Source organism: Cygnus olor, chromosome 15 (genome assembly GCF_009769625.2).
Source record: "Cygnus olor isolate bCygOlo1 chromosome 15, bCygOlo1.pri.v2, whole genome shotgun sequence".
Lineage (NCBI taxonomy): Eukaryota > Metazoa > Chordata > Aves > Anseriformes > Anatidae > Cygnus > Cygnus olor.
In genome coordinates this window covers 13,620,599-13,644,384 of record NC_049183.1, presented here as the reverse complement: position 1 = coordinate 13,644,384, position 23,786 = coordinate 13,620,599, and the positions used below count along the sequence as shown (strand labels likewise).

Genomic DNA, 23,786 nt, shown 5'->3' with positions numbered 1-23,786 from the left:
CTAAATGGTAAATCAGACAGTGGAGTAGAGGACTACCTCTTCCCAAATCTTTCTCAAGCCACAAATGCCAAATCTTGCAAATATTTTAGTTTCATTATACAAATGTCCTCTTATAGGTGACATAAGCTATACTACTTATAAATAGAAAAACCTTTCCCTTTTAACAGCATCCAAACACTATTTTTCCCAAAACTTTCTGATTTGATTTAGGCTTTCTTCTTATGTTACCTTGTAAATATCATAAATATCGAGAGATTCTGTACTGTATCCACTTTATGTATCTGTACGTATCTGTACTGTATCCACTTTTTGTCTGCTCCTTTTTCACGTTACTTTTTAATTTTTTTTTTTTTTTTAGTTAATGTGTGCCAAACAGCTTCAAATTTCTGGTAATTTCAAATTGTGGGTGTATTCATGCTAATATTTTCATCTGTTCTAAGAATTAACTTTACATTATATGCGGTAAAGAATTCTGATGCTTTATAAACCCACCCATATTTATTACAACTGAATCAAAGTCATTTGTGATCTTTGGAATACATGTGGAATCAGCCTGCTTTAATTTGTTTCATGATATTTTACCAACCTGGAGGCACACCAGAAGAGATGGTGGAGGATGTGACCCATCCGCTCCCTTTTGCGGTCACAGCTGCCACCTCGATCGTGTATGTGGTGAGAGATGACAGCCCCGTGATCTTGTACTCAAGTGTTGCATTGGTTAGCGTGCGGGCAAGACGAGATTCATTTCTGCCATACACCTCCCAAGAGATCTGATAGCCTGAAAAATAATTACACAAAGTCAGGGGGCTGTAACAGTGGTGGGAGTCTAGTTTTTCTTCTAAAGCACTATTATGCGACAACCCAGAGACTGGTAAATTACTGCTTCTGCAAGATTTGCTTGTGGTCTATTGTAGTATGATTTATTTCTTACTCTACTCCATTATGGAAATCTTTTGTAAACAGTAAAAAAAATTAAAAAATTGAGGTAAACATTGGCTAAAATACCAAAGCATTTTTCTACTACATTTATTTCTAACAAGCAATTGACATAGGTACCCAGGGGGTGTCATCTGCCCATCAGATTACAGGTGGGGGAGGACATGGAGTCTCAATGGCCTATTTGTATTTTTCTATGAATATACAGTGCTTGCTGTGAAATGCCTAGGAAACCTGGGGATAAGCTCAAAGAAAGGTGGACTTTCATTTTGTGAACCCTACAAAATGAATAGGAAGAAACACTGGAAAATATAACATTTTCTCACCGGCCAGAATATCTAATTAAAAATCTACATGCACTTAGTACACCTACCCCTTTTCCAGGCTGAAGTAACCTTCGCTGCTATGTATCTAGAAATACTTACAAATCTAACAATAATGATCATGCAGAAACATTGTGGGAATCTTCTGGGAACCAAAAAAACCCTACTCCCCACTGCTTGTTCCTCGCACAAATCCTTTAGCAAGGTGAATCATTATCCTTTCTTTCAAAACTGTAGTGTAGCCAATCTATTGTCCAAAACTGCACTCACCCTGACCTCTATATTATTCTTATATCATAACCAGGCTCTGAAACCCTTTCCTTTTTATCACTTTTATAACCATTTGCCTTCCAAGAACTTTTGAAACTTTCTACTGTCTGATTTGCTCAATTTTACCTCCAAATCTGCTTGTCCTTCTCCTGCCCAGTCCTACTTTATTCTCATTTGAACCCACTTGAACCTTACTGTGCCAGCCTCCAGAGAGCGTGTCTGAAAAGTTTGCTTGATTGTAGCTTTCTTTGTGATTTGACTCAGGGGAAAAAAAAAAATACACATAGCTCTTGAATGCCTGTGAAATGGAAGTGAGTGAAAAGGACTAACAGAAAGGAATCCCACTGAGAGAGCCACGCATGAGGCAAGCTGGCTAGAGAAACTCCCTACTGGGTTCCTGTACCTATCATACGAGATGAGGAATTCAGACCAGTTGTGGGGGAGGAGGGTTTTTGTTTTGTTTTGCTTTCTTTTTTTCCCCCCCGAACATAAGCTGATTAACATATTGAACTAGCAAAATACCTTATGGTCTTGATCAACAAGGAAACATCATCTCATGAGCTAAAAGCTTGGTGAGACACACATTTGTGAGAGAGCTTGAAAGGTGTGAGATGGCATCCTCCCTCTGGTGCTAGCTGCCATCACTAATGGATTCAAGTTAACATACTTGTGCATGAAAATGGGCTCAGAGTAATCACATAGTCATTAATTATGCTTCAAGTGAAAGGGCAGTGATAAACAGCCAAGAGGCGATACTTCAACCAGTCCAGCTACATTTCAACCACTCTTCTGACTACAAACTACCTAGGGGAAGGAGAAAAACTCCTGAATGCTCACCTGGAGCCAGTTTTAAGTGTCCGAAACATCCCATCTGTTAAACAGGATTTAATTAAGGCAGTAATTTACCAATATCTCAGAGACTCTGCAGTGATTTGAGGCTCTCTGCTTGAGAATCATTTACCAGTGATCAGAGTTTTTATAGTACAGGCAAGATTAAAATCTGCACGAAGATTTTGACAAAACTTAAGGACTTTAAGGACTTTATAAACAGAGGGCGAACTGAAAGGTTGAGTGAGAATCAACAAGGAGTTGCAAACAGAACCACCATTGCTACCATCCCCTTTCTTTCAAAGGCTGTGGGTGCTATGCTTGTTCCAGACAGGACAATGTGGATGAGTGAGAAACAGTCCAAGGAAGGTGCCCTTGTGCATTTTCCCACTTCTCAAGCTGTGGCACTGAGGACACAAAACCAGCAGCTGGGAGCCCAGCCAGAGGAACGTCTGCATGCAGCCATGGATGGGGCAGAGGCTGGGCAAGGGCCGTGCAGCGGCTCATCTGTCTGCCCGCGAGCTGCGGGTGACCCTGCCGTGCCTGCTTTGAACCCTGCGCATGGGCTGGCAGAGGGAATCAAGGAGTACCACCTTGGAATAAAACAGAATGCGTTGTTCCAAACAATAAACAGAATAAGAGATAAGCAGCAGACTTCTAATGCTCTCCCTGTCTGTTTGTGACTTACAAACAATAGGAAGTTTCCTGTACCATGCACAAGACAATCTGAAGTGACTGAGATTTCTTCTCTCCCATCTAGATAAACTTTGCATATACATCAAATGTTGGTGATTATTCTTTGAACATTTTATGTTTTCTCCCTTGTGACTACAGGGATGAGACACAGCTTTCCTGCCCATTAGGCACATAGTCTCTACGTATTTATTTACTGGAAAAAAATGTTCACCAGGAAAAATACCGTAAATTCGCATGCAGACTGAAGAAAAGGCAAAGAGACAGCATTTACTGTGGATATTTCAGTCCCGAAAGTATAGTTAAATTCTAGTTGTATAAACACAGAAACAGAAAATACATACATATATGCCGAACTGACACAAAGCCAAATGTAATCATGCATAACAAAACCAGATGAAAAAACGCTGAAGGAAAGGAACAACAACAGGCATACCCCCAAGTAGCACTTAAGCCACAATGACTGACAGATGGGCAGAACTTTAGGACATGTGGTTGGTAAAAGTGTGCTCTCTGATTTACAGACATGATCACTGCCAGCAACACGCACGGGGAGTCCGACAGGGCCGGCCAAAGAGCACTTCCTCTGCCTCTGGTGTACGTGAGAGCAGGAGAGGTGCTGCAGAGTCCGCCCGTATGCTTCGGCTCTGCACCCTCTCCATAAAACGCTGCCTAACAGAAACTAATGACCAGAAGAGTTTCAGAAATAATTTTCTGTTGATCTGGAGTAAATTCTCTACAAGCGAGCAGTACACCCAATCACGAACTGTCTGTCTACATCCAGGTGCTCATAAATCAGTGTTTACTGCGGAAGGAGGAAGATACGGAGATTTACAGTAAGAGTAATGGGCAATTTCCCAGAGCAGGCTGGCTGCCGGGCACCACCCTCTGTGTTTTCCTCCCCCCAGCTCTGGTGCACAGAACAAGAAGTTCCAGTAAAGATATCAATGAGCAGAAATGAAGAAGAAATGCCTCCCTGAGTGCTCAGACCTCCAAGGGGCCCTCTACAAACCTCTGAGGTACTCAGGGGCATGAACAGTTTGGCTACTCTTCTAGCCCAAATGCAATTTGCAGCATTAAGGACATTTTTGTTTCCTTATATGCTTTGCTGGGCATTTTTACACCAGTTTTCCTTCACGAAGGATAGAGCTTCTCGAGTTCCTTCTCTCTAAAACAATTTGCCCCGACGATAACACAGTCCATCATTTCACTCCACTGGTTTTCAACCCATTCTGGGAGGTGGCAGCTCATTTCTAGGAAAGCAATTCTGCAACACTAAACACAGCGCTGCTAATTGGTGCTTTACAAGGATGAATATACATCATCTTGCTTAGATAACTAGATTTAGATTTAGGTACCTAAATTTAAGCACTCGGGCTTGAAGGCTTTGGCCATTCTCACTGAATCAATACTGCTCTGCTTTCAGAAGTCATTAGTTTCTGATCTTGAACCATTTAAATCAATGCATATTTCAGGATGGCTACTATGGTAAAAAGGAAGATGATGATCTGCGTAAAGAATCCACATGTACTATAAACAGCATGGAAGACGTGCATAAGTGGTGCATGTTAAGAGAAAACACTGACAGAAGCAAGTCCAATCCAAATAATCAGCCCTGTCAAAATTAAAATGTTTCATGAAATTGGACTGATATAACATTTTAATGCTCAGGAGCCAAAAAAATCTATTTTGTTTGTTGTTCTGTTTTGTTTTTTTTTGTTGTTGTTTTCCCCTAAAATATATTTACTTTCTAAATATTATAATACAATGATAAAATTAAATGTCGATACACCCCAAACAGAGTATTTTGATCCACATAAAACTACCTTCTCCCTTCCCAACTACGATTTTGGTTCCAATAATTTAAAATTTGGGAGCTTTGTTGCACTTCAAAACCTTGAAAGCCTTTGTTAAATAGTGTCCACCCTGTGCAACAGTAATAGTTTCCCATTTGAAAACAATATTGCCTCTGTTGATAAGAATTAGAGATTTTCTCAACTATTTATAGCTGCCTTTATGAAAAATAATGAAGTTGCTGATGTTACATCTACATTGGCACACAATAAATAGATAAATAGCAGGGAACAGTCAAATAGCCAGCTCATCAAAGAAACGAGAGAGTTCTGAACTGCTGTGATGGTTTATACAAAATTAAGTAATGACATGCAAATTCTGTCATGCAGTCCACAGCCAGACCACTTGATCACAGATGAAGGATACTGCTGATTTCAGGCTTGGACTTGATTGCAAATCTTAGCAATGCCAATTCAGATTTTGCAGCTGTAAATTCAACATAGGAAACCCCAACCTCTGGGGCAAAGGACAAACACCGTCTCACAAAGTTTCAGAGATTAAGAAACAGAGGTGGAGGTCATGGAAGACTTAACAAGACCATGGACTCCATGGGGAGCTGATTTCTAATACAGGCTGCCATTTCAGTGACCACAATCATGAGCTGCCAGTAATTGGACCCGTACTTTCTATAATGTGCCCTAGCTGACATTTCAATTACCCAAAAGATGAACCAGGAAACCAGCACTCGCAGCAGCCAGTTCTCCCTAAATGCTCTATTATGCAAACATTTTTTTCACTGCAATGATACATTCCTCCACCACCACCTCCTCCAAAAAAAGAGGTAGCAGTTGATACTTGCCTGTAATGATGCCATTTTTCTCTACAGGTTCTTGCCAGCTGACCTTGAGAGACGTGTCCAGAATCTCAGTGAAACTCAGGTGTCCCACAGCTCCTGGCTCTGGCAATCAGAAAAGGAAATCTGTTAACAGGAGAACCCCACTTACTTCTGATCTGATTCATGTGGCAAGGTTAGGGCTGAAGAAATAAAACACTGAGCCGGGGCCAATGGAAGCCTGCTGGAAACATCAGTGAGAGCTGCAGGGGAGAGGGGAGAATGCAAGGTGTTAAGAAGCACTCTGGCTATCATCACATAAATTATTTTATCCAGTCGTCATCCTAACTGTGCAGAGAACTAAAAAGAGCGGCAGCAGGGGACTTGCACACAATGTGTTCTCTGTCTTTCTTCTTGATCTAATCTAATTAGAACAATCAAGCTGGCAATCCTGGAAGTGATTGTGTTTGTTGTTTTCCCTCCACTACAGCATGCTGCGGGTACCTGTGCTGCTGTGGGCAGCTCCTCAGGTCTTGTGGCTGTGAGCAACACCACCTGTTCAACCCTCATCTGGAAAGAGCCTTTTGCCTATGCAAGGTCAGAGCAAGGACAGCATCGCTACTTGGATAGACTGTCTCAAAACAACTCTAAAAACTTCCAACATAATGGCAACTATCTTCTGTAAAATGAATACAAGTGTGTGAAACTTTTAAAGGATTTTTATGATGTAGCTCAAGAGCTCTTAAAAATTTCAGCTCCCTAGTGTGCAATGAAAGAGTATAAAATGGAATGACTGTCAAGAATATGCCATCCTCCCTCAATTTTGATCTTCAAGGAAGACATCCTGACTGATTTTTGATCCAACTGCTGTTCTGTCTTCAATCGATGTACTGGAAAAAGGAGTTTTTGTTCACTTTATATTCACTGTGCTTCTGTCATTGGATCCCTGCCTGAGTATCCTCCAGCTCCACTGACATCAGTTGGCAATTTCTCGTCTGCAATTTCATATTTTGTTTCCTCTTCATTTTAGTCCAGTTTCTCATTCCCCTCCAGCTAGGATGAAAAAAAAAAAAAAGCCTGCCAGTAGGTCGGCTAAAACCACATTTGCAATTCTGCAATCCTAGTGAGGAAAATTTCCAAATCCATTCTGCGCTATCTAGTAGTTGAAGCATTACACAGAAAGAACTGCTGATCTGGTAGTGATCTCAGGAATACCTAACAGGAGCACAGCAATTATGTGTTATTCAGGAACACGTATCTACACGCATGCAAGCCACAGAACTCACAAAGCTTCACTTCAATTAGCTCCTGCAGTTGCATTCCAATTTTAATGTCATAATGAAAAACAGGTGCAGGTTACACCAAGCCAGGACACATTGCTTCTGACTGGATGTCAGATTTTATTTGACCTACAGTTCATCAGCAAACAGATTTGCTTGCATTATTTTTTTTAAAGAATTGCCTAACTTTGCTTTCAGACAGAAAATTATCACCTGAGAACATGAGTGACAGTCCCTTCAAACCTTTTCCCACTACATAAATCCAGAAACAACTTAGATTCGACAAGTTCTCCACAAAGATACATTATACCATACCACACTTAACTTCTCAGTCATCATAAAAACAATTCTAAAGGACCCAAAATAAAAAAAAAATCTTGGTCATCTCTACTGCCTAAGATCCTTGCAGCATGCAGCTGCATATGACGAGAAATGTTTACAAAATAAAAGCGTGGCTTTCTCTTGTTTTATGTTTCATGATGGAATTTTCTTGTGTTTAAAATGGCACATGATCCCAACATTTCTCTGAGATATTCCCAATGTTTTGACTGTGCTCCCTCTCCCCCTTTCCACAAAGTCTCTAAGGCTCATTTCTGCAGCCCCTCCTCCTTGAGCAGAAATATTAATAGTCTCTTTTCTTTTTCCCAGCGGATTAATTTTCATGAAATCTTAGGAGTCTCATATCTTTGGCTTCTTGCTCTTCTTTACTCTCTGTAATTAGTCATGGAATCAAAATGTTTTCGGAGGGAGAAAGATGGATCTAAGACAGACAGCCAAACACATTTACACTGCCAAAGCCTCATTTCCTAAAGAAAACAGGCAAGATGTTAATATGACACACAGGAACCTAACGCATGTTTTTCTTTCCTCCATGCCTTTTGCTTTAACTGCAGGTAAACATATATGAGTTTATATTAGTGGCTCATAGATATCTGGTAGTTACATTGCTGTCTCTGTGACCTTCTAATATGCAAAGGTTTAAGTCCAGAATCTGTTCTTGGGACACAGGTCTAGCACATGGAGGAGGTGAATCACAAAAGGAAAATCCATGGGAAAGTACTTAATTTTCTTCATATTCTTTCAAGAGTATCTCATGAAAAATTGAATTAGCACTTCGAGCCTCACTTCTCTAAATGTTAATGTTAATTAAATTTTTCTTTACGGGAACATCGACTAACCTAAAAGGTCCTTATTAAGGCAAAGTAGTATTTCTAAAAACAATACCTTAATGGCTGCATTAGACTTTTTTTTAAATTCTGATTTGGATCTCTAAATGTGCAGCAGTGTTTATGATGCTTTGTGAGAGGAAGACTGAAGCCCTGGCCAGAGCCAAGATCACTGCGGACACACAGTTAGTTATGAGGGCCACTGCAATTTAATTATCTGCAACTGACAGACTAGACTTGTTAGTCCCAAACATGCCTCAAACACACACTTTCAGGGAGCCACAGAGGCCAAAACATTTTTTTGATGCAGCAAATAATTTATAAGCTAAATGATCCAGCTCTTTTTATTTCATTCCATGAATTTGACTTCAGTTTTAAAGAGTAAAAGATACTGAATTGTCATGATGCTGGTTTTTCTATTTTATACAAATATTTGCAATATAATATAGATATAGAGATTTTCAATATATTGAATAGCAGAAGGAAACAATCTTAAATTAATCACTTATCTCCACAGTAAGTTCTGGTGTTCAGTTCCTCAGAAGATCAATTCCTATTTATTTGGATGCCTAAACATGGATTTAAGAGCATAGGGGTTCACAGACAAACAACATATTGTGTTAGCTGAACCACGCTATGGAGCTTTCAGCTCCTAAGCAATTTAAAAGAATTCACCTAAGTTCAGTTCATAACGAGAAAAATATTAAATGCCTTTCATTTTCCACCCGCTAAAAGAACACATACGGACAACTGGCTGAGGTCATCATCTGATGTGAATTAACTTAAGAAGAGACTACAAACTGCTTGTAAACTTAAGGTCTGATTTTAAGTGCCCAGATGTGAAAATTCTGGCTTTTATATTGAACCAGACAAAATCTGAGCACCGAGACTCTCTACCAGTGCTCACTACTCACTGTCTTCAAGGGTGCGTAGCAGCTGCGGTGTGCTTCGTGGTCCGTCTCCAGGTGTGGTGAAACACAGAACTGACGTATAATAAGTAGTGTATTTCTTCAGGTTGGTGATACATCCGCTATGAACACCATGAAAATCGGGAGCAATGGTGACCACAGTCACAGTCTCTGGAGCATCAACTGGCCATGCTAGAAGCTAGAAAATTTAAACATAGATGAGCTCTCATTAGAAGCTGCGTCTATTCAGAACTAAAGTATGCTTGGCTGCCAAAACCATCTTAATCTGATTGTAAAAAACAAGCAGTACTGCTCAACTATTGTCAGCTCTGATGCTGAACAGATGGATATAATGCTGTTAATATGGTAACTGGAGGGATGTGTATAATACTTACTAGTGATGGGGGATGTACTGATACCGTGGAGGTATTGCAATTCTCAATTTCTACTACTGAACAAGGCCAAAATTATTGTGAGTGGCTATTTATGTATTTTGTATAACATGAGTCTTTTGTCCCCCTCTGGACTGCTCTGTCTACCCTGAACAATCTCTGCTGCTGAAAGGAGGGTAAAGTAAGAAAGGAAATTTCAGTGCTACCCTGAGATAAAAAAATAAATAAATAAAAAAATATATATATATATTATTACAGGGTTCCTTGAAAGATTCCACTGGCTGTGAAGGAGAAGAGAGGAGAGGGAAAATCCTCCTTCCCTTTCCACAGCCCTCAGCATCCTACTGACCAAGAATTTTACAATGATTGATGGTGTGGGGATAGCCATGCTGTGAATGATTCAAAAGGTTCTGGAACTACAGAAAGAATAGTAAATGATCATAAAAACGATTACTACAGTTTTCAAAAACTAGGTCCCAAAAGTGAGATTCCTGAAGACATTTTCATGCATTTAAAGTAACATGCCTGTCAAGCCACACTTCTTCCAGGTTTTAGTCATCTCAGTGGATCTTCTGGGTGATCAACGTTTTTTTTAGAGTAGAATACCTTGTCTGTAAGTACTTAAATGAAGACTTCAAACTTTGAATTTTAAAACAATTTCTGAAATCATCGTAACAACGTAGGGGTCTAAAGTTTTAAAGTGCTTATGAAACTTCTATTTTGCCCAAAAATCCTTATCTTGTGGATGTTAAAACTTTAGCATGTTAAAATTCTAGGCCTTACTCAGTATCTGTGTAAATCATGCTACTTGTATTGATTTCAGGCTCATAAACATGAATAGATACCTGAAATTATTGAGCTGTATTTGACACATTCAGCTGCCTACTGGCTGATAATCAGACTATACTCCTTGTAGTCAGAAAGCAGTTAGAGGACTATAAGGACTCATTTTGTTAGGAATATTTCATATTTGAAAGGTGCACTTTACAACTTCTTGAAATGCAAATAAATTCCAAAGAAAAGATAAAAATGGAATAATGGTTGATGGAATAGTAAGTTTTATTTTCTTTTCTAAATCACCTTTGTGGATTAGATTTGGCATTTATAACTTTGGGGGACTGAACTTCTCTTTCTCAAGTATTTCATTGCACATTCTTCAGAAAACATGCGCAGGAAATAAAGGTGGAGAATTTTGTCAGTTAAAGGACAAAATGGGTTTAATCCTTAGGAAAAGCAAAGGCCTAGCTTTGGCTACTACTGTTTATAAACCATACAAAATAAACTATGCAATAGAAGTAACAGTCACAGAAATGTTCTCGCACAGTCTTCATACTGCAATTCACAAAGCCCATGAAAAATAGGAATTACAAAGCTGTTGCAATTTAATGCAATCAAGGAAATATAAGTAAAGAGAAATTCTGATCATTCCAAAAGTTTTTAATGACTACTGACAAATACAAATAAAGATCTTGGTTATTTTATACAATTGATAATTAAATTGAAACTTAAATGAGAAGCAGCTATGCAATGAAACTAATGATCTTCATACTGAAGCTGCCTGTGTTTGAATAAAACAAAGAATAAAAATCTAAAGTATGGCTTTTCCAAATCTGACTGAGCTCACCATGTTTGGACTTGCACCAGATAATTATAGCATGTTGCAGTCCACTGAGCCCCAAAAGGCTTTTATTCTCCACAGTCCAAACAGAAGCCAGGTACTACCTCTGTAGGTTTCTGAGGTTTCAGGCTATACTTTTGCAGTCTAAATTCCCCTGTCAGCAATCCAGTCCTGAGAGCTGATCATATCTCTGGGAAAAGAGACACATCTACTTGTAATACTACTTCAGCAGGGAGATTCTGAAAACACCACTGTTCTTTATAAGAAATATATAGATTTGGGCAAAAGTACTGAAACGTGTACCTCCGTCTCAGTTTCTCCATCACTTTGAGACATTCTTAAGAGAAGGATCAAGTCTTCTGAAACTCCTAAAATCCACCTACAATCCTCCAATTCACAGCTTGTCTTGTGAATCACGTCCTTTTCAGTTCAGCATTCAGAGCATTCCCTCACACAACACCTAAATCCAGCTCCCCCCTCCCAGCTAACAAAACATGCCCATCATCCCTTCTCCTGTTCTGCAATTCCTACAAGGTTTCTCTTTGTTCTTTCTACGAATGTTTTTAAACCCTTCCTTTATTATGTCCCTGCTGCTGAACCATGGAAGGAGTTTCTATTAAACAGTCCTTCCTGAGAGACAGAAATAAACCACTCCAGCTACACTCCACTGGGCAGAGGACTACGAAGTGCTCTGTCAAGCACCCTCTACCTACTCTGCACACTGTAAGGCATTGCCAGCTGCCCCATCAACAGGGACTCACCACGCTAACACCAAGCCATTGAGCACGATTTAAAATTTTATGTTCTTACATCTCCAAAATCATCACAGTGGGGAAGTTAAGACAAATATTTAGTGTGACATCTTGGTTCCTAATGAAATGAATGGGAGTTTTGCAGTGGAGTAAATAGAAATCTCCGGGCTGACTTTCAGTGGCACAATGATGTGTCTCCTGTGCTGTTTGACATCAAACTGCTTTTTGGCTTTGGAAATTCTCCAGGCAAATGATAAAGGTATTAGAACTTTTATAATTATAGTTATTATATATATATATATATATATATAAAATACATATATTAACAATATATAAACCAGCAAATGTTACATGAGGAGCAACAACTGTTCAGTCCTCTCTTCATTTTGCTTCTTAAAATACACAGTCATTTTGGACATTCATAGATTGTTAAATTTCTAATTTTTGTACATCAGGACTCTTACAGGAAACATTATTTGAAGTTGTAGAAATCTTGTTCCTATTTACCTTGTATCCTTGGTTAATACCGTTGATGAACTGCTGGGGTGGAGGGTTCCAGAGGAACTGGATGGTTGTGGAGTTCACGGCTTCAACTTGCACGTTTTGCGGTGGAGCTGTAGGCACTGCTCCCAGTCAGGCAAGAGCAACAGAAAATGAAACAGAATGGAGGAGAGATGAGAGGTCAAAAGAACCTATTCACTGCCACTCATTAGTCTCAAAGTAATAACAAACCCGAGAAAAGGATGCACTTCCTGTGATATGGTACCCAGCAATGATTTGCAAAGAATGGTAATTGAGTTATTTCTCATTCTGTATCAGAAATTCTTTCAAGGGGAGGGGATGAAATGCTTTCTGTAGCATATAACTCCTCAGATGAGTTTTTCGTAAAACTTGAGACAGAAACTAGATAATGATAGGTGAACACATCTCTTTCAATTATCCATGACTGCACAGAGAATGAAGTTTCACGAAGAAACTTCCTGAGAATTTCTTTTAATACCACACAATTCCCCAGATCAAACTAGCAAACATGGGGCCTACACAATTAAATTTCTAATTGTGAATTATAATCTAGCAACAGCATTTGTTTATTATTTACCACTGCTTAAAAATTAGGACCAGTCATATCATATGCAATAATTTTTCTTGGGAATTGGAGATATTCTCATTTTATCTTGATACTATATTCACTCATGTATATTACATTTATTATATATAATCTGAACCAATACAACCTCAAATCTATTTAAACTTGTGTAAACTTTGCATGTCAAGTACTTAATTAGGCAGATTATTTCTTCAATAAAAAAAAAAAAATAAAAGCTTAGAACATGGAGGCATACTGGCTTCAAAAAACAACATCACCACAACCCACAACATAAGTATTTTACCATTTAACATAATGTCTCTTTAAATATCTTCCAGGCAATTTCTTCAACTCATTGCTTTAGGATGTCATTTCTTTAGTTCTCAAGAGGAAGGAATACTAATAGTCAGGTCTATTTTTCTGAAATTATCAATTTTGTAGTAAGTTCAAGAAGAAAACTATTTGATTTAAAAGAAAGTACTAATACCCTTTGAATCATAAAAAATAAGTTTAGTAAAGCTTCAAAAACATGACTATTGACAGCCATGCACATTTGTATTCTGTGAAAGAGGAACTAGCCACAAGTGGTTTTGAAGCTTGAAAAGCTTTGTTCCTTCTGCTTCCAAGAGAAACTTTCTACCAAAGCCCAATGACCTATGCTTCTAAAAAGTAACCACAGTTCCAACTGAGAAATGCTGATTTGTTCCATACTTTTCAAAAACAGGTCACAAACTTTAAAAGCTTCAAAGTACTTTTTGGAAATTGAGTCTTCGTATGGAGGAGAAATCAAGACATTAAGTTCAAAAATGTAAAAACGTCCCTTTGTCCACCAAAAGCTTTGTTTGAAAGAGACATCCAGGTCCATTATTCTTAACTGGTGTACAAGCTATAGCGAGGTTGCTGCCAACAGAGCTAGGACAGCGTACACCTAGTCAAAGACATCCACAACCTAGAAATATCAACACAGAAATCTGGAGAGATCCAGGAAGATGTGAGGTTTGAAATGACAAGAATATTCACTTTCATGCCTTGTGGCACTAAAACTCTCTGATGGCCTCTGGCTTGAAAATTTAGCTCTGTACATTTGTTTCTTTAACCTCTGAAATTGCATATTATTCAGAATTGTCTTGCCCTAATTTAAAGCCTGATGTCACAATTTATGAACTATTTTTAATTATTGAGTTCTAAAACCAGAATTTATCTGATACTACTCTAATTTCTTGTTAGAATCTAGGTCCTATTTCTAGCCATGTATCATAATTGCCTGTACGTTTTTGGAAGGTTACAATAATCTTACCAACCCATAGACATCAAAGTTTTTGTAGTTAAGAGATTCACCAAATCATCCTGATATACAAGTCACTATACAGTCATAATGAGCTGGTTTGGCTACATTCCCTACTACTTATTTTTTTTTTAGTTATTCATGTTCTTTGATGAGACTGTTTATTATGAGAGCCACGATGTACTTCAATTTGCTTTTGTGTTCAATACTTTGTATAATTGATAGCTAATGTAAGATTTTTTTAAATCAAAATTCATACTTTCCTGCATATTGGAATATTTTGATGTTGTAGCTGCCAGTGATTTGTTATTGCAGAAGAAAATTGTATAGGAAACCTTCAAGTTAGTTTATTATCAGAAAGTCATCTGGATATCATAGGGAGATTAATCTCCTTCTGTCATTAAGGCTGAACAGCCAAGCACCCTCCTCTCCACTCATTTCTTTCTGTCGAAATGCTACATTACAACTCTATTAATACGTGCTAAGTTGATTTTGTAACTTATAAAAACTACACAGAAAGTCTGTATCTAACCCATACGCTGTTCACTGACAACCACAGCCAAAGAAATACAGAATTTAGCAGAGGTACGAAGAGTCTGTTGTTCCCAGAGCACCAGTAACATACAGGTGACCACTGACAGAAGAGCTAGCAGTACTGCCACTGCCAACAGGGTACTCCCACTGTCTTCATCCTCCTAAAACACTTACTAGCATGCACAATGCTGGCTTCATTTCTAGGGGCATTTTCTTTACTGCAGAACTCCACAAATGCTGTATGATCAACAGTAAATTTCCAGTGATTTCAATAACACAAGGATTTTATTCTAGGGATCTAATGAGTCTTTTAGATATAGTTCAAAATACTGTAATTTTTTGAGAGGAAAAAAACCTGCATCAGCAAGCCTCAAGTTTTCATTTATAGTCCTTACTGTAGCACATCTCGAAAGAGCCCAGGCAGGCACTTTAGGATAGGTTTTCTGTAATTTTGGAAACGTGGATAACCAAATATACTAGTTATTTCTCTTAAAAAGTGAAATATTTTTCTTTCATTAGAGGATAATTTTCTGAAACACAAATAAATAATCATAGCACAAAGAGTACCTGCTACGATAAGAGAAACGGTAAAAATCATGACCAGAAAATATAAACCCTTCAGAATACTGGAAACCATGATTTGTATTACAATTCATCTTTAGAATCTTTATTGAAGAATCAACATCTGCATCACAATGAATGAATTTAAAAGATGGAAAGAACATGTTCTGTCTAAGACGCATAAGCTTAATTATACTGCAGAAGATGTAATATAATACATTTTTATATTTTTTATCAGTATAATATTGGCATCATGACCTCAAATTTACTTCAAAGTGACAGTATAAAGTTCTTCTTTTATGTCCTGATCTTAAAGACTTTCTTGGGTATTTGAATAGTTTTGCATTAAAAAGAAAAAGTTTGATAGAGCTGACCTTCTGGTCGATTCAAAACTCAGATACTTTTCCAAGATCATGGTTAGCACCTTGCTGAAGCTGCAACTGTCTGCATTAAGAATTTCCTAATTTAGTGGCGGATGGCTATCCTCCTACAACAAGTTTCTTGTTGTCAAGCAGTACAAGAGCTACCAATGTCAAACAGTTGTTTCAAAAGTAATCCCCACGTGTTTACATACTCAATTTTAAAATCCAATCTTCATGATGTTTGCAAGTATTCCTAAACCATCTCACACTGGAGACCCACCTGGGAGTCATCTTGGAAGTGCAGATCAAATTGGTCAGACAAAACCAACTGTTACTTTCTTCCCTATAAAGTTCACGCGGTTGGAAATCTGTTAAGAGCTCAGCTCCCGGGACTGCAAGCTAATGTGCAGCATTCTAAGTAGAAAAGGTCATGGAAGCACTCTAGATAAAAGCCATTAAAAGGGTTTGGCTGACAAGATAATTGAGAGAAGAGAAGGCATTAAGGTTAAGCATGTGTACATGTAATTATTCTGTCTGTAGCTATGTGCAAATAGCATGTAAACCCCACACAGATTCCAATGGACAGTCCGCTGTTCTTAAATACCGACCTTCAACAAAGGCTTGTGGAGAAGCGCCCTGCTCCTCCCAAGCTCCTGAGTTGGCAGCTTCCATGTCTTAGCAAGGCAGGCTCAGGGAACCACAGGTTTTCCTCTACGTGAGGATGCAGTTTTTCTTTCAGTGCACTGGCTTGAGGTGCTAAGCTGCATCAGCTGGGAGCCGTGGGGAGAGCCTGCTGCAGGAACGTGCTACTCCTCCTGTGAAGCCTCTTCCCCTCCACACCTGGCCAACAACATTTGCTCTGCTTAGAACTGCAGCAGGTGCATAGAAATAGTGGTCTCTGCTGTTCTACACATGCCAATATTTGAAATTCAAAAGTGTGAGGTTTGGCATAAACTGAAGAGTTTTGCTTCCTGCAGCTGGGAAATGCCTTTTTTCCTTTCTCACACGCCTCTCACAAGGACCAAGTTTTACTTCTGTAGCAAGAGCTGGGAGCCAGAAGCCTCACCGAAACAACTGGTAATTCACAACCTTTGTGAAATCATTAAAAACAACAACAAAACAATAGATGGGAAATGACACCTAACAGTGATAAAAGTGAGAGCTATAAAATCCAGATGCTACAACTCCAACCTGCTTCTGCACAGGAGGAGCTGGGCCAAAATGACATTCATGGACACTTCCTGGCTGTTGGTAAGTTCCCCAAACAAAGTGATTAATTAAGATGATTTTGGCAAAAAAGTCTACGGGAAAATTAAGGACTCTTTTACCTGAGACAAACTGAAATGCTTGTAGAGGACACCCCTTATTCAGAGATTTCCATTTCAGATTACTTCCTACATAAAGGAGGAAGTTTTCAGTCAACTGAAACAGATAACAGATTTCTCCAGTTCTTCTATCTCAGCCCTTACGAATTCCTCTAATTCAACTCCTACTGCGTGTGGAAAAAAACACTTTGGACCTGCTGAACATGCCACATCGTGCTTCTGTCCTTCCTGTACACCATCAAGACTCACTAGTCTGGTGACTCTCCCAGACTTTTACTCACAAAGGGCCTTTCCTGGCCTTTCAAGGTGTCTGTGCACAGCAAGTAGGGGAAAATAAAATAATATCAAACTACAAGCTGAGGCTTACAAACTTCAGGATATAAGACTGGCTTTTGGAATATGCATCAAAAGAAACACTTAACAGATAAAGTAGAAATAAAAGTAGGTTAATTCCAATGTAAATTGTCTTAAGAAAAGATCTGCCTCTACTTACAAGCCTTGCCTTGGCTAAATCTAAAGAGTGTTGGATGTTTTTCTAGGAGAGAAAATCTCAGAAGTGTTCATGCTAGTGAGATTAAAGGGACAGTAAAAAATGGAAGATTCTCAAATCAGCCTGCAGGAAAAGGTAAACATGTCCAACAGTACTGAGCAGAGACAGTATCAGCGCTATCCACAAAGATGTTTATACATCTCACAAAGCTACTCATATGAAAAAGTATTGGAAAACTTCAGTTTGTCATATGGCAATGAAAAGTCCTGCAGGACACTGTTTAAATAAGAAAAATTTGCCCTATGCAGGAGGCTGGCACAAATCCCTGTGAAAAGTAATATCAAAGTAAGGAACAGCTGGAGAAGCTCTGATGAAGAAAGACCTATATACCCAGAGCATCAAAGGATTAGGCTGAATATCACTCTGAAAAGACTTTCAAGATTTAGAGACAGTCAAACTGTCTGACCCTAGTGCTAGGAAGTTCAGTGCTTTGCCAGTAAGTCTTTCTGACATTTTACCTAGCTGACATTATGTGCCAGTCTCACTACAAGTTTAGATCTCTCAGCATCTTGCAAGTTTGGCTACATTCTAGAAACTGGTGATTTTTGAAGAGCTTTGAGCAGCTGATTAGTTATCAGTGGCTAACACAATGCCAGAGGACTAATAAGGGATTAATGGACTGGGTTCTGGTATAAATCCACAGCTTGTATGGCCAGTCAATATTCTTCCCGACAAAGATGCCAATGTGCTGATCTGCTCCTGCCAACGGCTTGATCTGCTCCCAGTGTTCATTTCCTGCCAGGCTTTGACTGCACAGCACATTTGATTAATATGAGGTATTTCAGGTATTTTTCATCAGCAGACAGACAGGTTCTTGCCAGAACAGCTCACATCATTTAATGCACATCAGAATAGAGGTGGTGGTGGTCATAGTAGGAGAGGGGGATGGATGGGAGTGTGTCTTTGACATTTATCTCGGCTCACATTAAAATCGGTGTATGATTTACAAGGCAGTTTTACACACTGCTTTTTCTCACTCTTGCTGGTTTGGTTTAGGAAGGACATTCTAGAGCAAGAAACAACCACTGGCCTTTCCTGTCATTTCCCAACTACTAGACAGACAAATAAGGAGGGTTATGGACAGTAGGGCATTACTTATCAAGACTTTATTTTAATCCAATTTCAGATGATACTGATACCACCCAACCCTCCGTCTTTTCAACTCTAAATGTAAAAAGGCTTCAAACTCTCTTCAGAGCAGACTTCAGTGATTTGCACAGATATCCAGAAGGGCATCCACTAGAAGATGACAGCATCCATGAAGTAATTATTTATTGCTATTATCAAATAGTGTTATAAAATAAATAACAAAGATCCATTTTTTTTGTTCATGTCTACCCACTCTTGAGCAGTTAGGATACAGAGAGAAACTATATAGAGATAAACTGGCCACTGCAGGTTGTCCTGCAGTCTAAACATTCTTGATAGTTAATATGAATGCAGGACTGATTACTCTTAATTTATAACGGAGGATTTATATCCTTATAAATGACAACAGACAGCCAATCAATAAAGGATGATAGTAACAGCACATAATATCAAGGGAAATTAGAGTCACTTGCAGGGTTTAAGGAAAAGAGTGTGAAGTCCAAACCTGAGTCTTAACAGATGGAAGGCTAAGGTGATATGATAGCCTAAAATGTCCAAATAAACAAAGTAATGAACTGCAAGCATATTCGCAGAATAGATTAAATTCTTTGTACAAACCAATTCTCAGCAGGGAGCTGGTCTTTAGTGGGATACAAAACATTAATCCTGGCTGTAGAGCGAAGACTTTAAAAAAAGCATTTCAAGGTCTGCTATAAATACTTCTAGAAAGAGGTTGAATGTGTCTAGACTCCTCTAAACTGTGAAACTTCAGATGCCCTAAGACAAAATATGGATAGATTCCTGTTTTAATTGTTGTGGTTACTTACTGTTGCATGCAAATAATCTTTTCTTAAAGATCTCCCTACAATTCAAACTATATCTAATCACATAATAATGTACTCCTAGTAACAATTAACAAACAACTACACGATTTTCACTGATTATAAATTAACTGATGTACTGTAAAACTGCAAGTTTCTAAAATAGTTTGTTTTATGACCAGTAGAGACCACATACTGTCCAGTGCTCAGAATCCAGCATAGTCCTGCCATTATGAAATATAAAAAAGCTTTAAGGACTTGGTACTTAATTATCCTACAGATTTTTATACCAATCTAGAGGTGTAAACATGCCTTACACTGGTTGTAAAAAGTAATTACATATCCTTTTTTTGATGCAATTTATATTCCTTTTAAAGCACTTACCAGAATGGTGTGGAAGAGCCATGGCATAAAAATTAAGGCTCTGAAGATCATTCTGTCTTCCTCTTTGCAAATGTCTGAAATGCATCATCCCTGAACTGCTACCAAACATACTTTCTCCAAAGGCTCTATTTCTCTTTCTACAGTTCCTTTCAAATTTATTCCAAATTTCTAAATCAAGTTATTCTGTGATCATCAAATCTAATGATGCTGGTTTGCTCTGCATTTGTCTCCTATATTGCGTATGTGGCATATTGCATATCTTGACTGCCGTAAACCCAATCCCTTGCCATATTCTCTATGCCTCTCCTGTCAGAGTAGTCTCAGCCACTGCATGTCACACATCACTTAAATCCATTCCCCGGGACCCACAGCTTTTTCTACAACAGAGAGCAATAGAGTCTCTACTTAGGCACTTGAAGCTTGTAGGTGTTTTCTACTTCTTTCCAACCCAACAAAGATGTCTTTCAAATATGACTGAACTGACCACCCATTTTACAATTACAGAGAGTGCATATTCTCCTTAGGAAATTGTGCTTTAAACTCTGACACACACAGTTCCGATTTGCTCACCTCCCTGTAAAGTGTACTCTGTCACAGGTCTGCTGAACGCTCCCAGCCCAGCTCCATTGTAAGACGCCACCTGGATTTCATACTGGGTCCAAATGATCAGGTCTTTCACTAAGCAGTAGTTAATTTCTGCACTGGTGATGTTCTTATACTGGTATTCTCCAGGGAGGCCAGCCAGGCGATACCTACCATATGGGAAGAAAAATTTGCTGTTAATTAGTTGGTATCAATTACAGAAAATATCCTGACTAGCAAAATAGCTTCCTTGGTGAAGAAGCAATATCCACACTTTTACAGCCGAATTATACAAAGAATAATGAAAAATTATCAGAAACAACAGACTAACTGCTGATAAGACCACGTCTTGTTTGACTGCTATAGTATTTATAATCTGATCTCACTGAGATTACATGCATAGACCTAAACAAAATGGGTATTTTAACCTGTTTTATGGCTGTGGAAAAATTACAGCTTCTTAAACGTGGCTTGTCTAGTAAAAAATGTGATTTAGTAGAAAAAAATAGCCCCAATGTGATTTTTATCAGGGTGCTGCTGTAAATTAGCTTGAGGAATGTTTTTTTTTCCTTCTCTGAAATCTGAAAAGGAAGAACTCAGGCAGGCTCTGACCTTCTAGAGCTACAGGCACTGCCATCTCTGGCTTCCACCAGGATTCACTTCACAGCATGATTAAAATAAGGACTGAATACATTTGAGATTGAAGGACTGGTTAAGCACAAGAATTCCTGGAGGAGGGCTGTACCAAATAAGGCTGAGTGGTAGACATCCTGATAAACTTTCTACTAAGGCATGGAAAGCTGGAAAATGGAATATATTTTCCCCTGTAAAAACTGCATTGCAGAAAACAGAGCCCTTTTGATGCATCTATTTAGGCCAAGAAACTACGAAGAATAAATAAATTATAGAAAACAAACAAACCCTGCAAATCTGTGAATGTAAATAATACTGTTTGTTTTCCTTCCTTTATTAAAATGGTACAATGGATGTTTACAATATGCTAATTCACATCAAATCAGAAACACAGAGACCAAGTAAGGGGCATGAGGCATTACTGTTCCACAGAGTAGACAAATACAGGAACATTTGAATTCTTATTCACGCACAACTTGTACATGCTCATATTCATCTTTTGCTATACAATAAGCACCAAAATCTTATTGGCACAGAACAATTTCACTGACATCTTGCAGTCTGATCTTAAGTTATGTGAGTTAAATTGGTGCAATTTCCACAGCTAGACAACTTCTGCATGTACTTCAGCCACAGATTTTGTTCTAAAATCTCCTCATAAAGAGATCAGTTCTTAATCACTGACAACCCCTCTTCTCTGCTGAGGAGTTGCTTGCCTGACTGTATTTTGTCATAGTTAATAACAACTGTGATGTTACAATTCCATTTGTGAAATAGAAATAGAAACAAAGAAATATCAGCTCTCAGCTGAGTTTATTGAATCGTCTTCATCTTTTCTACTTTATATATCTACCTTCTCCTTTCTTTTGTCTCCTGTGAAGGTTGTATGCATCCTGGCAAAGTCAATTCTTTGTGCAGGACTGTTTTGTCTCACACCTAGCAGACAAGGTGTGGAGTGCTCCTGTGATTTAATCTATTATGCTGTTAGCATGGCACTCCTCTAAATGCAATACTGCCAGTGAGAAAAGGGCAGAGGAAGAAGGCCAGTCAGAAATGTCATGTCTTCATGATTTTTCTCACCATAGACTTTGATGTATACTCTGTATGACTTGTGCAGTGCACCTTCACTTTTAAAGATCAGGTGCTCCATCAATTTAGTATCTTGCATGTCTTCAGCATCGGGTCTCTAGGATGCACAGTGGTTTTCATTTTGTTATACCTTAATACTACAGAAACCAATGCAGGAAGACCTTTCTTCAGTGCACACATTGTTGCGGCCATGTATTTTGACTTGGAAGAACAGCTTGGTTTATTGCCTGGGACAGTTGTGCTTTTATATGATAATCTTAAATTCTTTTTGATTAAATGCTTTCTTTGTGGTCTAGACAAAGCACGTAGACATCAAAAATGTTCACAGATTGACCATAACGAATATGATCAGTCTCTATTAAAATGGAAAGAGACATTATAGGGAGGACCAGGATCAATTATGCTAATAATTGTTGGCATCACTGAAAATGCTCTACAGAGAAAACAGAACAGATTGCCAGAGGATTGCTTTTTCAAAGGACTTAATGTTGAGACTGGTTAACTCACTACAAGTAGCTAAGGAGTTAATCCTATCATCAGGTAGGCCGGTTTGAAGGAAAGAACTGTACAGACAACATTTGTACCCTGTGCAAACTGGTACCCAACTCTCTTGACAGGATTTTAGCTACAGACAGAAGCTAAAGCATCTTTCCCCACCTGTCACTGATGACCAGCACAGCTTTCAAAATGAGTCCAGCTCTTAAATACAAAGGCACTCGCACAAGTGGCTCACTACTGTAAAAGGCTCTGTGCAGGTGACAGGGAGATTAACAGACTTCAATTCTGCCTAAAGAATGAAGGAACGTTCTATTTTGGGAACTCACCAACACTAACATCACAAAAGCATTTCCACCCATGCCAGCAAAAGTAGGAGCACAGAATGAACAGGGTGTTGACATTTAGACTGTAGCATTTAGTTATATTTTAATAGGTCTGGAGGACACCATTAAAAATGTCAGCAACCTGCCTACAATAGGCTGTAACCATCAGCCGGAAATATGTCAGTGGTGGTACAGTGCTTGGGAGTCTTCTACAAACACTCTGATTTAGGTAACATCTCCCTTACTACAGGCAAGGTCCTAGCTGGTTGCTAACATTGCACAAAACGTGGAAAGCCAGTAGGCTGTAGATGAATTGGGTGTAGATGGATTCTGTTTCTCTTTAATAAATACAGCTGGGATTGAAAGAATCGTACTCAACTGACCAATTTTCAAAACCAGATCAAGGTCTATCCCAAACCAAGGTCTGCCATGAAGCATTACCTGTCATTCCTCCCTCTCCATTTTGTTTGGCAGAATACTGAAGGTTATTGATTCTATTCTTGCTCTTCCATAGAGCAGGAGCCCTTTGTGACTTTGGTAAGGTAATTGACCTCTCTAGCAGTAGGCTGAGATTGCAATACGCACATATACATCTGCAACGCATAGGCTGCACTGTACCAACTTCCCTTGTAAACACTTTTAGTTCTTGGTGCTTCACTTCACTTTAAAAATGGAAAAAAAATATCAGGATGCTGAGAGTCTCCATAGGATGCTAGTCCACACAGCAGGCCCACTCAGAGCAGCTATCAGAGTAAAAAACAAACCAGAGTTCACTAACTCTTTAGTAAGGCCAGAATTCAAATGTCTGCACCCTTGGGATCATTTGAACAGAGGCAATTTCTCATCTGTAATAAACCAACACAGCAATGGT

The 23,786-nt window shown here is 38.7% G+C and overlaps 1 protein-coding gene across 5 annotated transcripts in view; it reads right to left on the bottom strand.

The window, feature by feature from the left end:
• Positions 1-23,786, bottom strand: part of SDK1 (sidekick cell adhesion molecule 1) — a 394,723-nt gene that overhangs the window by 94,892 nt on the left and 276,045 nt on the right. For all 5 annotated transcript variants that reach the window (XM_040574955.1, XM_040574954.1, XM_040574956.1 and 2 more), the window contains 5 exons: positions 20,361-20,542; positions 12,300-12,415; positions 9,037-9,229; positions 5,704-5,802; positions 587-778 (listed from right to left, as the gene is read on the bottom strand). In XM_040574955.1, the coding sequence (XP_040430889.1) occupies positions 587-778; positions 5,704-5,802; positions 9,037-9,229; positions 12,300-12,415; positions 20,361-20,542 (782 nt within the window). The remainder of the gene's footprint in view (positions 1-586; positions 779-5,703; positions 5,803-9,036; positions 9,230-12,299; positions 12,416-20,360; positions 20,543-23,786) is intronic.